Source organism: Ptychodera flava, chromosome 21 (assembly GCF_041260155.1).
Source record: "Ptychodera flava strain L36383 chromosome 21, AS_Pfla_20210202, whole genome shotgun sequence".
NCBI classification, from domain to species: Eukaryota; Metazoa; Hemichordata; class Enteropneusta; family Ptychoderidae; genus Ptychodera; species Ptychodera flava.
This window is the reverse complement of record NC_091948.1, coordinates 16202720-16217653: the sequence shown is the minus strand read 5'-3', so window position 1 is coordinate 16217653 and position 14934 is coordinate 16202720. Positions and strand designations below refer to the sequence as shown.

Sequence of the window (14934 nt, the reverse complement as noted above, 5' to 3'; positions counted from 1 at the left end):
GTCTTGCTCTGATTGGCCAATGATTCTTCATTGTTATTCCCCTCAGATTCAGATCCATATTGTTAAATTAGAATGCAAAATAGGATTTTCTAAGAGCAAAAAGATGTGATAACAATGGATTTTCTGACACTCAAATTTAATTACCATACAGAACAACTTCATGAAGTAAAATATGTTTACGATAAAGGTTTCGCATCTTCATCATGGAACGAAACACAAATATTTTAAAGCTTTTGTGCATCATTCACAAACTGATTAATACTATGACCAATTTCACAATCTTTGAAATGTTGAAATCTTAACCGCGAGTTCCTTGCAGTGTTAACTGTCTTATAAAGGTCTCTCTTTTGATATTCAAAGCTTGCATAAATATTTACAAGATCAGTGATGACAATTGGAAAGCAGAAAGCTTAATAAAATATCACAAAAACAAGCTCAATACTATAATGAGAATAAAAAGAACCAAACTACCATCAGAATAGAGCTTGATGGTCAGTCTTCATTGACACATTCAGAGCAAATCTTTCATTAAGAGGGCTATAGAAAGTACGAGTATGATTTAATATCTGTACACTGAATTAATTTTATTCCTAGAGATGAATTAGAATCACACAATCCAGACACAACTGCCATGCTTAATTTGGATCCACAAGGACAATACTTTTATGATGTGATATTGACATTGAAGGGCAGTAGAGAAAACACAAACCAGCAAAGCTATGATTGCCTCTCTCGGGTGTTTAGTCCATTGTTTGGTCTTCCTGAAGACCCTGTCACAGGTAAAATTAACTCAATTCATGTTTTAGACATTGTTTTACCAGAAACTGTGAATTGAACAACAGACTGCTATGTAGTGTACAACAGTGCTTTGCACAGTTGTATAGACAATTGCTTGTCAAAATTGCTTTCAAAGGTTAGTTTTCAGGATCCCACTCATTCATTTTAACCTAAAAGTCCAACAAACTCAAGAAAAGACCAAAATGATTTGCACGTCAAGATTGCAAGTAGCTTTTATCAATCATGCAGATTTCTATGCCTCCTTGTTGTTAATTGTTTTAATACATATTACTTTTTATCTACTATAGACTATAGTCTATAGAAGCTATTGGGATGGGTATCCGTCCGGCGTCCGTCGTCAGTCTGTATGTATGTATGTATGTATGTATGTATGTATGTATGTATGTATGTATGTATGTCCGTTTGTGAGGCGTCCGTCCACTCAAATATCTTGAGAACCGCAAGTACTTACTGATTTGATATTTGTTGTGTAGATGAAAAATATGATTTTGAGAAACCATTTTTTCTAATTTTTTGATATTGTTGAAAATAGGCAAATTAATGCCAAAAAAGGTGTTTTTGGTTAAAAATCTTCTTCTTCATAACCGCTGGTCAGACAGCTTTGTTATTTGGTATACAGGTCCTAGGGTAACCCAACTTAGATTTGTTCAAATTGTGATGAAATATGCAAACGTGTATTTTTAAGGAATTTTTTGTCATTTTGGTCAAAGTTTGACTTACATTGTATGTAATTATTGTACTGTATAAACCCTATCAATTCACCCAGAAAAAAATAATAAATATGATTTTAAATAATTGAATTAATTAGGAAATCATCAAAGCCAAAATAATTTTAGTGTGGAATTATCAGAAAGTTCAACTTTTTTTGACAGTTCATTGTGAATTGAGGATTAAAACATGTAAGGCAACTTTCCTGAATCCCAACTTTGATATATTCTGAACACCATTTATGTTATCTAAGAGAAATTGCTCATAATAGTTTGTCATGATAGGGTGGTCAAATAAATAGAGATAGAGAAAGTTCTAATTTCCATTTATGGTTGACTTGGTAAGGATAAAATAAGATTACTTTTTGAGGAAAAAAATAGAGTGGTCAATTAAAAGAGTGGTCAAAGTGATAGGGTTTTTATGGTAAAGCTGGGCTGTAAGATTCCTCATGTGCTATTTATAGCAATTATGCAATCTGTGTAAACAGTGCAATGAAAGTGTAACATGATTCCTTATAATGCTTTTGATGACCTTGAACTTCTTAAGTTTCAAACATTTGTCTCTTCAGTGTGCTTTCTCTGAGCACGTACAGTCTCAACTTATTCAACAGAACTTACTTACAATGTTAATTTGAAAGTTAAAATGTGCTTGGTTAATAGGATGAAAATACTGATATTAAAAGATAACCAGCTCAAGATTCTTTAAAACCTGACAGATATGCTGTTTTTTTATGACGTAAATCTTGATTTAAGCAAGTCTTGTTTACTTTAATTAGAATGTAATTAACTCTCGTTTATTTGCTATTATAGACTAATATAGTCTGATGAAATATGCAAATCTGTATTTTTACGGAATTTTTTTCCATTTTTGGTCAGGCCATCCTGAAATGAGCTATCAAAGATATCCACCTTCTTCATCAATACATGTGTCACAAAAGGTTATTCTCTACATAACACAGCAGAGCTCTGTCAACTGTTGAGTCGCTTGTTTTTTCAAAACCGCTGGTCAGACAGCTTTAATATTTGGTTTACATGTACCTAGGATGACCTTAGTGAGATAATTTCATACAGTCAGGAAATACTTAATTTTGTATCCATGTCTATAGTAGCTTCAGGGACTTTGGCCCTATGTTTTAAATGATTTGCTGAGACGATTTGACTATAGCAATAATGCAACTCTCAATGTCTTTAGACCAGGGGGAGTGGCAGGGCAACAGGGGATATGATCTCAAACCATAACTCAGGACAGGGGAATTCGAGCGCCATTACATATGCCCAACAGAAGGAACTTGACAATGCTGCACAATAGAATAGTTTAAATTTTGATTGATATCAAATCCTACATTATCTACATGTAGCCATTACTTCTCCCACTCTTTGGTGTTTGATTATTTTATAGCCTGTGGTGAGGAATTTGACATGGCAGCGTAGGAAAAAATACCAAAGTCCCTTTAGGCCTGAAACCTAACACCCAACTCCCCCTACCCGCTCTGTGGAAAGAATTGATAGGTGCATAACTCTAAGGTGTCCAATATTCCAAAGCATTGTTTGTTGAAGTTATAGCACAAAATTTCAAATCATATACAATTTCTAGCAACAGCCTTGATTTGCTGTTTCATCAAAATATCTGCTTTATCAGAATACAGAATCAAGATCTCAGTCCAAAAGTGATACCAGCCAAGTGTTTTTAAAGGCTTATGCTGCATTCTTTGATTTAAAACACAATTTTTGCCTGACTTTTTAGTGTATAATTTACTGGGTTGGCTGTCTTCATTACCTTAGAAATGCTGTCAAGTTTCAATAAAAGTGTTCTTCCATTCTCTTTAGGATCAGCACATGCAGTTCTTGCCAGCTATTGGTCAAAACAGCTGCAGAAAAAGACACTTTATGGTAAGATTTCAAAATACACAATAAAAACAAGGCAACATAGAGTGTGATTTATAAACCAACTTCCCTCGGGTGTATCTTCTTTTCAAAGTATTGTCTGAACTCTTTTCTTAATGCCAACTAAACACTTATTATAGGCTCTTCTAGTAATCCTGTATTTCTTGAGCATTTTAATATTTTCATCTTTGAAACAAAACTTGCCTAGTGCCAATTTATTGCATATAGTGAGATATCGTGACCTGAAAATCGAAATACTACTTGGTGAAATATTTGGACCTGGAAATCTGAATACTGCATGGTGAGATATCTTGACTTGGAAATCGTAATATATACTGCATAGCGAGATATCTTGACCTGGAAATCTTAGTACTAATGGTGAAATATCTTCACCACAAATCTGAATATTGCATGGTGAGCTATATTGACCTGGGTGCAATTTTATTTAACGAAATTACAACTATCTAAAGGCTCATCTCATGCGGTGAAATTTAAATATGCAATGATCCAGTGAACAGAAGCCTGCTTTATTACAAAATGTTTCACAACTCATACAAGTCAGAGGAAGCTTTAACTTTGGTTGCCATCTTAATAGCATTCATTAGTTGGTTTTGATTCCAGCTATGGTGTCTCCATAACAAAATTGTCTGTGTATGCAATTGCTATGGAGACACCACGGAGACAACATTGTAATGACACAAACAAAGTGACTGTTGATATATACATTTTGCATCAATATCGGTATGTAGATAAGCATCAGGAAGATATGATAATTTGTCATTAAAAATGTGACTTTCTTCTGTCAAAGCAAACAGCATTGTACATTATTTATTCTGCATAATGATGCATTATTATGCATTATTTATTCTATATAATTATACATTATTATGTATGATTTATTATGCATTATTCATTTATGCAGGTTACACTTAATTATAATTTATCTCTTTTGTCCACAACAGCCATCCCTACAAAACAACAAGAAAGGAATTTTTGTGAAATGACAGATGTTACTGTGCAGTAATACTACACATTTTGTAGGGAAGAAAAACCTCAACCTCTATAGTGAAGCCCAGAAAAGCAGGTGCATTGATGAGGTTACAGATACCACATCCACACCACATTCCTGTCTGCATGGCCTTTATCGTCATTGTCAGAAGTCTTCAATCAAATTCATTGTACAATTTGTCAAATAATTGGTCTGTTTTTGATATTTTCTTTTGCAGCTCGTCAAGCTTCAAGGAGAGGTGGTGACCTTCACCTGAAGGTCAACGATAACGGACGAGTTGATATTGCTGGTGAAGCAGTTGTTATTCTGAAAGGTCAAATTACTGTGTGAAAACATTTTAAATAATCTGTTTAGTGTCATTATCCAAGCTCAAGTACATCATTCGTTGTCTGATACAGTTTCATCATGATACAGAAGTTGATGATGTACAAAGAAAACCTGTGAATCCTTGATTTCTTCTGAATATCATGCATCGTATGATTTCATTTTGATTTCAAGGTTTATAATATATTTTGCCAATAAAGTACAATCTGTCAATGAAAACTTTCCAAGCTGTATATAATTCATACAGAATCTACAAATTATGAGGGATACAAGATTTTTGTTTTCACATAATTCAGTCAGTAAATCATCAGTTATTTTTGCACATTTGTACAGTTTAATAAGCTTTTTTCAAAGTCATACATCTGGATCTGTTCATTTTGATGTACACCGAACTGTGAGGGCGCCCTTCAAAAACTGCATCAAACAACATACAGTGAAGGCGTATATTTCAGTGATGTTGTTTTGAATTTAATGTGCTTTAGTATGCACTGCAACAAGACATGGTGGGAAATATACCTGCCAAATGCTCTGCCTCTGTAAAAATGTTGCCAGTTACTATATCTCAAGATGTGAAATATACTTAGCGACCCCAGTTTTCTTGGTTGCACTTCAGTCTCTCTTTTCAGTGAGCTCTTCCAGTTCCTAAGCTATTGGCAGGTAAGACACTTTTCCCTAGGAGTACACTCTTCTGTGTGAGTTTCTAGCGTTTATAATTCTGACTGTGATGTTGTACAAAACGTGCACCCTCAGTACAAGTTCATTGATGTATAGGTCATAGAGTTAAGTATTCTACTTTTCATCATGAACGTATTCAGCAATGCCTTCAAAGATACGGTAACTTTACATGCCACCTTTTCAAGACGTAATTCACTTTTGAGAAGAGAAACAATTTACAGATTGCATGTACTGGTAAAGGGCTGATGTACAGAAAGTTCTTGGCTTAAGTCAGAGCAATTTTATTAGCCGTGAAATGGTAACTTGATCATAGCCACACACAATGGGTGATGTATGAACACAACCACATATAAAGGTCACAGCCATACAAAACTGGTGATATATGAACACAGCCATACACAATTGGTCATATGTAAATATAGACTCTCTCACATCCCCTCTATCCCTCAACCCTATGGTGTGTCACCAGTGGTATTTAGGGACTGGTCAGTTTCTTCGGCCGGGGGGGCCGGTGGATTCATGGGGGGGGGGGTGGGGGGGGGGGGGGGTTCACCCTGTTTTTGGCTTTGGGGGTGGGGGGGGTGACCATGTTTTTGATATGCCCAATGGGGGGGTTCAGTGTGTTTTTGAATTTCGACACAGGCTCATCATTGCCTAAAATGCATCGTGTCACCCACGAATTTCATCATTCAGTTGCATTTTTCGGCACGCCCTTTGGGCGAGGAACTTTAATAATCAGACGTATTTTCAGCACACCCAACTTTAACATATCAGGCATACATATATCAGAGATATCTGTATGTTCAATATTTTTTGGTGTGCTATTTGAGCACATTACTTTAATATATCAGACATTTTTCAGCACGCCCTTCCTGTGCATGACTTTAATAAACGAGAAATATATATCAGAGGTATCAGGATGTTTCATATTTTTCTCCGCGCCCTTCGGGCGCCATACTTTAATAAATCAGAGATATATGCCAGAGATATCTTGATGTTTGCTAAGTGAAAGTGTACCGTTATGAAATCTACATTTCATATGAAAAGCATGACAAATTCCTGATACTTTTCTGTTCTCTGTATGAGAATTCAGAATGAGAAAGCAACATGCACAAATATTTCACAATATATATTTGATAAAGTGACTTATTTTAGAGATAGAAAAATGACAAGATATCTTTCATTGTCATTGATGCAACTGTTTTCCTTTGTGTCTCAGGTTTTCTGTAGAATGCTTTTTTATGACCAAAATAACAGTTAAAAAGGCAGTTTTTGTCATTAGCTGTGCTTTTATGGTTTCAATGTTACAAGAAAAGGTCATCTCAGACACTGCACACATCAGATTTAGCTAAAATGCCTCTCTATGGCTCCTCAGGAGATTTAATTGGATGGCTGGCAAGTCTTAACACCCATCAAATTTTTTGATTTACTGCTTTTTCCTCTTTGATATTAATGATTGACATCCATTTCTGTTCAGGACATCTGGTTAAGCATAGAAAATGTGAAATACATTCACAACTCATTCAAAATGTACTGTATTAAAACTTCAAGATTGACTCTTTGAAATTCCTATCTTACAACTGACATGTCAACAATTTCATTAAAACACAGAATGACTGTTAAAATATAAATGTATGTAAAATATAAAATATATTAATATTAAATATATATATATATTATATATATATATATATATGTATATTTTATGTCCACCTTTTGTTTTACAGTTATCGCGTGCTGGGGGGGGGGGTTCACCCTGTTTTCGAAATTTGGGATAGGGGGGGGTCACCTTGTTTCAAAATTTGGAATAGGGGGGTCAGCCACTTTTTGGCGTCGGGCAAAAATAATCCATGGCCCCCCCTCCCCCAGGCCGAAGAAACTGACCAGTCCCTTATAGCAAGCGAGGCTCATCAAGCCAGCCGGGCTCTAGTGTGGCAGAACCTCACCGGCTCGCTGAGCCGAGCCTGAGGGTGGTATATGGTCTGAGGCTAGCTCTGCATGGCAGGGCTGTGTGTTACCGGCGCTATACGGCCTCCCACCACATAGAGGCTGTATAACGCCGTTAACACATCCCTGCTTGCAGAGCTAGGTTGTGAGGTGTAGCTGGCAAGAGACTGTGAAATAGTCTAGTATAAATACAGCTATGCACAATTGGTGATATGTGTGTGAACACAGCCATACACAATTTTCTGTGTATGAACACAGCCTGGGCCATACACAATTTCTCATGAATGAACAAATCCACATGCAATTGGTTTACGTGTAAACAGAGCCACACATAATTGGTTAGGTGTGAACTTCGCCATACATCAGAGATCATATATGAATACAGCCATACACAATTTGCCATGTATGAACACACAGCCATACACAATTGGTGGTGTGCAAACACTGCATCCATGCACAGCACCTCATGATCAATGTTTTTAAGTGTCCTTTATAATAATCAATGTACCATTGCCATATTACACACAAACACACAAAAGATGGTACAGTTTCCCTCCTGTTGAACACAATCTTTATTTTAAACCAATCAAACCTAATTATATATGTTCAAATGATAAATTCAAACATTAATAATTTGTATATCTTCACTAAAAAGGAAACCTGCTCCTTATATGGCATGTGTTTGCAGTTGTGTGATTCATCTCTGTTCAATAAACAGGTTGGGAGTTATCTGTATCACTACGTTTCACTGAGGGCGATTGTCCCAAAGTTTTTCACATTCAAGCGGGGTGCTTGTCCCCAAGTGTATTACATCCAACTGGAGATGCTTGTCCCACAGTCCAAGTCCAAAACGAGCTTCAGCAGTCTTTACACTTCCACAAAGATTGAAACGCAGCTAGTGCAGTTTCCCAGAATTCCAACTCTTAACATCCATTCAGATGTTCGTTTACACATATCTTTTACCATTTTCTTTTCAAAACAATATGTCATATATGTAAAAGTTCTGCAAAGTGTAAAATAATTTACGGAACTGGCTAGCTCTACAAATGTTTACTATTCTGCATTTTCTGTGAAAATTTACCTAATCCTGCCTTTATTTCTACTCATCAGCGATCCCTTGCTTATCCTGATATTCTTTTATGAAATTACACATTAGAGTATAAACTGACATCGCACCGCTGTAAATGTACAGCATATTTTTGAAGACAGTATACTGCATGATCAAGATTACAAATCTAAACACTTTTATAGAATCGTGTTTTTTTCATCGTAAAGTGGAATGGTATTTGAAAACAGAATGTACACAAACCCCAACTCAAACTGCCAATACACATGTTACTAACTTCCAATAATTTGCATATTGTGAAACAAAACCATTTGACAGTGGAGAAGAAATTGGCTTGATCGTCACTGATAAATACTTTACATAAATTTGCAAATGTATATACATTAAAGACCAATTATTGTAAACACGATTTTTAATGTACAGGTCAATTTTTCAAATATAATTCCGTTTGAAAACAACAAATTCAAGGTACACCAGCTACAATTTCATTCATGCGAAATAATCATATCTGCTGGGATTATTTTTTTTTACGTAAGAAAAATCATACAAAGAAATATAAAACCTTTTTTATAAAGATACACCATGAGACTACACCAAACACCAGCTTTGAACCAACACTAGACTTGGCGTATATGGACATCATTTGCAAAGAAAAAGTCAGAACACCACATATTTATCAAGTACATCAACATTGGTATCTAATATTATTGTGAACTCACTAGGCAAAAGAATGATCACCTGCTTTCTAAAGATTAAAATAGAAAGACAGAAATGGGCAGTGATTTTTTGAAGTTACAGCACAAAAGAGATTTATTAAAAACATTCTATAGCTCTGCATAGCAGGGCTGTGTGTTACCGGCTTTGTGGTGGGAGGCCGTATAACGCCGGTAACACACAACCCTGCCATGCAGAGCTAACTTTTGAAGAAAAAACTATAGCCCAAGAATGCTTTCAAACCACACCATCGCCTGAGGTTCGCCTGATACACTGCACATTAGCCAAGTCCCCAGTCCGAAATATTGAATGTACACAAACCCCAACTCAAACTGCCAATACACATGTTACTAACTTCCAATAATTTGCATATTGTGAAACAAAACCATTTGACAGTGGAGAAGAAATTGGCTTGATCGTCACTGATAAATACTTTACATAAATTTGCAAATGTATATACATTAAAGACCAATTATTGTAAACACGATTTTTAATGTACAGGTCAATTTTTCAAATATAATTCCGTTTGAAAACAACAAATTCAAGGTACACCAGCTACAATTTCATTCATGCGAAATAATCATATCTGCTGGGATTATTTTTTTTTACGTAAGAAAAATCATACAAAGAAATATAAAACCTTTTTTATAAAGATACACCATGAGACTACACCAAACACCAGCTTTGAACCAACACTAGACTTGGCGTATATGGACATCATTTGCAAAGAAAAAGTCAGAACACCACATATTTATCAAGTACATCAACATTGGTATCTAATATTATTGTGAACTCACTAGGCAAAAGAATGATCACATGCTTTCTAAAGATTAAAATTAGAAAGACAGAAATGGGCAGTGATTTTTTGAAGTTACAGCACAAAAGAGATTTATTAAAAAACATTCTATAGCTCTGCATAGCAGGGCTGTGTGTTACCGGCTTTGTGGTGGGAGGCCGTATAACGCCGGTAACACACAACCCTGCCATGCAGAGCTAACTTTAGAAGAAAAACTATAGCCCAAGAATGCTTTCAAACCACACCATCGCCTGAGGTTGGCCTGATACACTGCACATTAGCCAAGTCCCCAGTCCGAAATAAGCCGGGGGAAGTAAGCTTATATGCTTATTTTTCAGGACGAAGGCAAAAAATCTCCGAAGGCGAAAGTACATCGTCGAGGTACTGGGTTAAACCAAAAGCGACTGTGGCTCAAACCATACTCTCGAGGAAAATGCTCTTTCGTGGGTCAATGCTCAAGTCGGTGAACGAAAGGAGCAGTTTGTAGCGACCGTGTCCCTGTGAAATCATGTGACACCTTGACTTTGCTCACCTTTGACTTTTGTTTAACCTTTGACTTTCTTCATATTGGATCACCTGATAGTTGATAGAGGGAACATGTTGATCTAATTCGAAATGCTGATTTCTCGTGATAAAGTCGAGTTCGCACCCGCGTGCTTGTGGTATAGGGCACGGTGATCTAGAAAATATTCGGGTCCAGGTTAACATGGCGAGCAACATCAAAAGAGTGCTCCCTTTGTATACGGTGGATGCATTCACCAAGGGACGGACCATTAGATCTTGGGAGGGGGGTGGTCAAAAACAGAAAAAAAAAATTTTCAGAGCAGAAAGTTAGGAAAAAAAAAATCTTCAAACTAGTTTGCAAAATAAAAAAAAATAAATAAGAAGACAAAGGCGTAAAAAAAAAATCTGCAAAAGTCTTTAAAATTTTGAATTTTTTTTAGATTTTACCGACAGAAAGCAACTTTCTGTATTTTTTAGTACATCCTCCCGGCACATTTTTAATTTTAATTTATACATTTAGAGTGACTGTATCCCTTATGCTGGAAGTTGTGATTATCTTTTGTATTCTGATCACTTGAAAATTATGAAATTATAGAACCTGTTTTCTACTTGTTTTCTGCATACAAACCAAGCAGGTACACTAGGTAAAACATTGAAACTATGGTATGGTTGTCAAGACAGAAAGTTGTATTTGCCTTTTAAGATCAAGGTAAACAGATGCAGGCCACATCAGTTACATTTTTTTCACAGCATTTTATTGCAATGATGAATGCAAGAATGGGTGAACAAGTAGAAACACGTCAATAATGATAAAACAACATATCAAGTCATTATGTATTATTTTGCTTTTAAAAAGGCATTTCAATTCTTTTTTCTCAAAAAACAGCCTCAAAAAACAACAGCAACACATGTTTTAACATTCAACAATACACTACGTAGAATGCCATCTATCCAACAAATCCCAACACAAAAACACACAAAAGGGGTTGAACTTTGAAAGTTTCTCGATAGCAAATACTGAATAAATCTGCATGAATAATCGTTTTTGTGTAGCAAATTTCAAAGAAATTGGACAAGCCCTTTCAGAGAATACAGATGTTTTGACCATGAATGGCATAAATTGCCCTAAAAAGACAAATATTGAAATTTCAACACATCTATACACATCCAATCAATTTGGACATGCTGCTACAGAGAAATAGATGTTTTAATCAAAAAAGGGCAACAATTGCTCTAAAAACACAAATATGCAAATTTAACTATATTATTTAGCTTATTTTAACTTCTCAGCTTGTCAAAATCAATTGTAAATCATGAGATATGCATGATGTTTGGTGGGGTGAATGTAGCCATTTATCCACGCAGTAGAAAGGGAAGCCAGGAAACCAAAATAGTCAATTTTCAAAACTATAGGAAGCTACTGAGGAGCAAGAAGACCATGTTTCAGAGGAAGATGTGTAATCCGAAAAAAATGCTCCCAAAGTGCCACCAAATAACACCATTTTATCTCTATTTTCAAAAGCTCCAACAGCAGGAGGGGGGACACCCCCTCCTGACCTCCCCCCACAAAAATACTCCCCAAGTGCCACTAAATAACACCATTTTAATCTCTATTTTTCAAAAGCTCCAACGGCAGGAGGGGGCACCCCCTCCTGACCATCCCCCACAAAAATACTCCCAAAGTGCCACCAAATAACACCATTGTAATCTCTATTTTTCAAAAGCTCCAACGGCAGGAGGGGGACACCCCCTCCTGACCTCCCCCCGCAAAAATACTCCCCAAGTGCCACCAAATAACATCATTGTAATCTCTATTTTTCAAAAGCTCCAACAGCAGCAGGGGCCACCCCTCTCCTGACCTCCCCCCCCCCCCCCGTGACCGCTTGCGTGGCCGCTTGTGGTGCTTGGCACCACATCTTTGCCCTCTTTATCTTCAGACAGCGACGAACTAAAAAAAAATTATAAATCTGAAAATTTACTCTGAAAAAAAAATTTGCACAGCTAATCTCAATTGGAAAAAAAAAAATTTCAGAAATTTACAATAGTAAAAAAAAAATTTTCACAATTTCATTGTGACCACCCCCCCCCCTCCCAAGGTCTAATGGTCCATCCCCAATAAAGCTTTTAGCGGAAATCCAGCGGCCGTCTGTTTGCTTGACCATCAGGTAAGCTCTCCGAATGATATCTTTATGTACATGTATCGATGATCTACATTAAATAGATTGTATACGATATAATATACGACCATATTGATAGCTTCTTTACTACTTTAAAATGTAGTGTTGTTGGCTGCGCAGCGCTGGCCGGGCGTTCAGATCTGCCGAGGCACTCCATTTCACAGCTACCGTGCCCATGTCTATAAAAGCCAGCCAGTTTTTTTTTGATCGTTTTGTGTGTTATACTTCTTCGCCATTTTGTTATCCCCCTTTATTGCAATGTGTATTTTATATTATAAAGTCTCTGATCACCATGCTGTGGATATTGATGATGTGTATTCACAAATTGTACTTTGTGATTTACTTCTAATAAATCATAATAGTTTTATCATGTGTTTCACAGGATTTAGATGATGATATGAAACAGAAGATTGCTTCAGAGATGAATCTCTCTGATACTGCTTATGTCAGACTTTTAAATGACGGAGAATCATCTGAAAGTGGTGAGTCCCATAGATGACATAAATATCCCATGTGACCGCTGATCATGATCTGGTATTCTTGGTATGGTGCTATTGAAATTTCGACATTTTTTCAATGAGAATTTGCAAAGTTTTGCTATAAATGAGAAACCATGGTAATTAGCAACAAAATCCCTCGAATTTAATTGGCTGTCACATTGATTTAATTAAAGTATAATTAGATACTGATAAAAGGTCATATAGAGGTCATTGAATAAAAGGTCATATAGAGGTCATTGAATAAAGGTCATATAGAGATCATTGAATAAAAGGTCATATAGAGGTCATTAAAACGGCTGATGTAGTTGTTGTAAGGTCGTGTTATCCACAAACTCTGGATGGAAAGGTCCAATTTGTTTAAGGTAGTATGCACCTCGAAAGTGAAAGACTTAAACTTTTGCTCTAACTTTCCTCAAGGAATCTTTCAATTATTCTCTTTCAAAATCAAGAATAAAAATAGGGGGTCACCGTGCAAATTTTGGTACTAGAGAAACAAATTATCCAAGATTTACCGATATTGGAAATTCAAAATGGCCGCCATCCCTGTGTTAACTCTGGAGAAAAGTAAAAATTTTCGAATTTCGAAAAACTAAGCCGGTGAAAAGTTTTCTTTCACCAAGAGCTTTACCAGATATGAACTGAAAATGCTCACGTGTTTCATACAGTTATGTGTAAATTTGAACCTTTGCCACATGTTTGCAACTTCATTGAAAGTATTATGATCAACATAATGAACAATAATCACCGCTGATTAATTCTAAAAGGTCATGAAGTATACAAATATGTAATTAGCTGAAATAAAAATATTAAAAGTTATTTGACTGCTCTATTATGTCACCATTTTATCTAGCAAGTGTAATTACCGTTGGCCATATATGCAGAGCTGTGAAAGCTCATTAGATATGCAAATTATAAATTAGCTGACATGACATGTGAAGTGACTTTTGATATTGTTTTAACCTGGTATAATCATCAATGTACATACCATGTTTTGCCAACTTTGATCAAGTAAATCCCTGTATATATCCCTAATAAGCAAAGTTTATTAAATATGTAATTTAGGAATTGACTTGAGTAAAAATCATTAGGGGAAGGCTGCATTAACTTGCATGGTACCTGAAACCCGAGTTCTTGCCTGACCAACTCGGGTGACAAACAGAAGACTTTTAATCCCCAAGGTGTGAATGTTCCATTGTTATGTTTATCTAATCCAGCTGGTGCCATTGTAGTGCCATTGTAGGAAAGGCAGGTCTGTGAAATTGATCCTCTAGGGAAGTCGGGTATTCCTAAGTTAATGGAGCCTTCCCGTAATGTGCTTAATGATTGTCAATAATGTTGTATCATGGTATCTGCAATATGTGTAGCAAATTTTATCAACTTTGGTCAAGTTAATTCAGACATATATCTCTAATTAGGAAAGATCATTAAATATGCAAATTAGGAATTGGCCGAAGAGAAAATGCTTAATGACTTTCAATAATATTGTATTATAGAGTCTTTAATGTACATAGTAAGTTTCATCAATTTTGATCAAGTCAATGAAGATAAATATCCCTAATTATGAAAATTCATTTAATATTAAAATTTGGTTTTGGCTTAAGTAAAAAAGTCTTTTGACTTTCAATAATGTTATATCACAGTATCTTTGATGGATATAGCAAGTTTCAACAACTACAATCAAGTTAATTCAGATATATATCCCTAATTGGGAAAGTTCATTAAATATGCAAATTTGGAATTGGCTGAAGTAAAAATGCTTAATGACTTTCAAAAATGTTGTATCATAGTGGCTTCAATACATGTAGCAAGTTTCATCAACTTTGGTCAAGTCAT

The 14934-nt window shown here is 35.8% G+C and overlaps 1 protein-coding gene across 7 annotated transcripts in view; it reads left to right on the top strand.

The window, feature by feature from the left end:
- Positions 1–14934, top strand: part of LOC139121548 (phenazine biosynthesis-like domain-containing protein 1) — a 45852-nt gene that overhangs the window by 12639 nt on the left and 18279 nt on the right. For 3 of the 7 annotated variants that reach the window (XR_011549311.1, XM_070686549.1, XM_070686548.1), the window contains exons 1-3: positions 10509–10682; positions 12541–12589; positions 12984–13083. Coding sequence is in view for 6 of the 7 variants with exons in the window: in XM_070686549.1 (XP_070542650.1) it covers positions 10627–10682; positions 12541–12589; positions 12984–13083 (205 nt within the window). In the remaining variant the exon portion in view is untranslated. Of the gene's footprint in view, positions 1–594; positions 780–3332; positions 3396–4615; positions 4942–10508; positions 10683–12540; positions 12590–12983; positions 13084–14934 lie in introns of those variants that run through there. The other 4 variants (XM_070686550.1, XM_070686551.1, XM_070686546.1 and 1 more) reach the window with 4 other exon arrangements.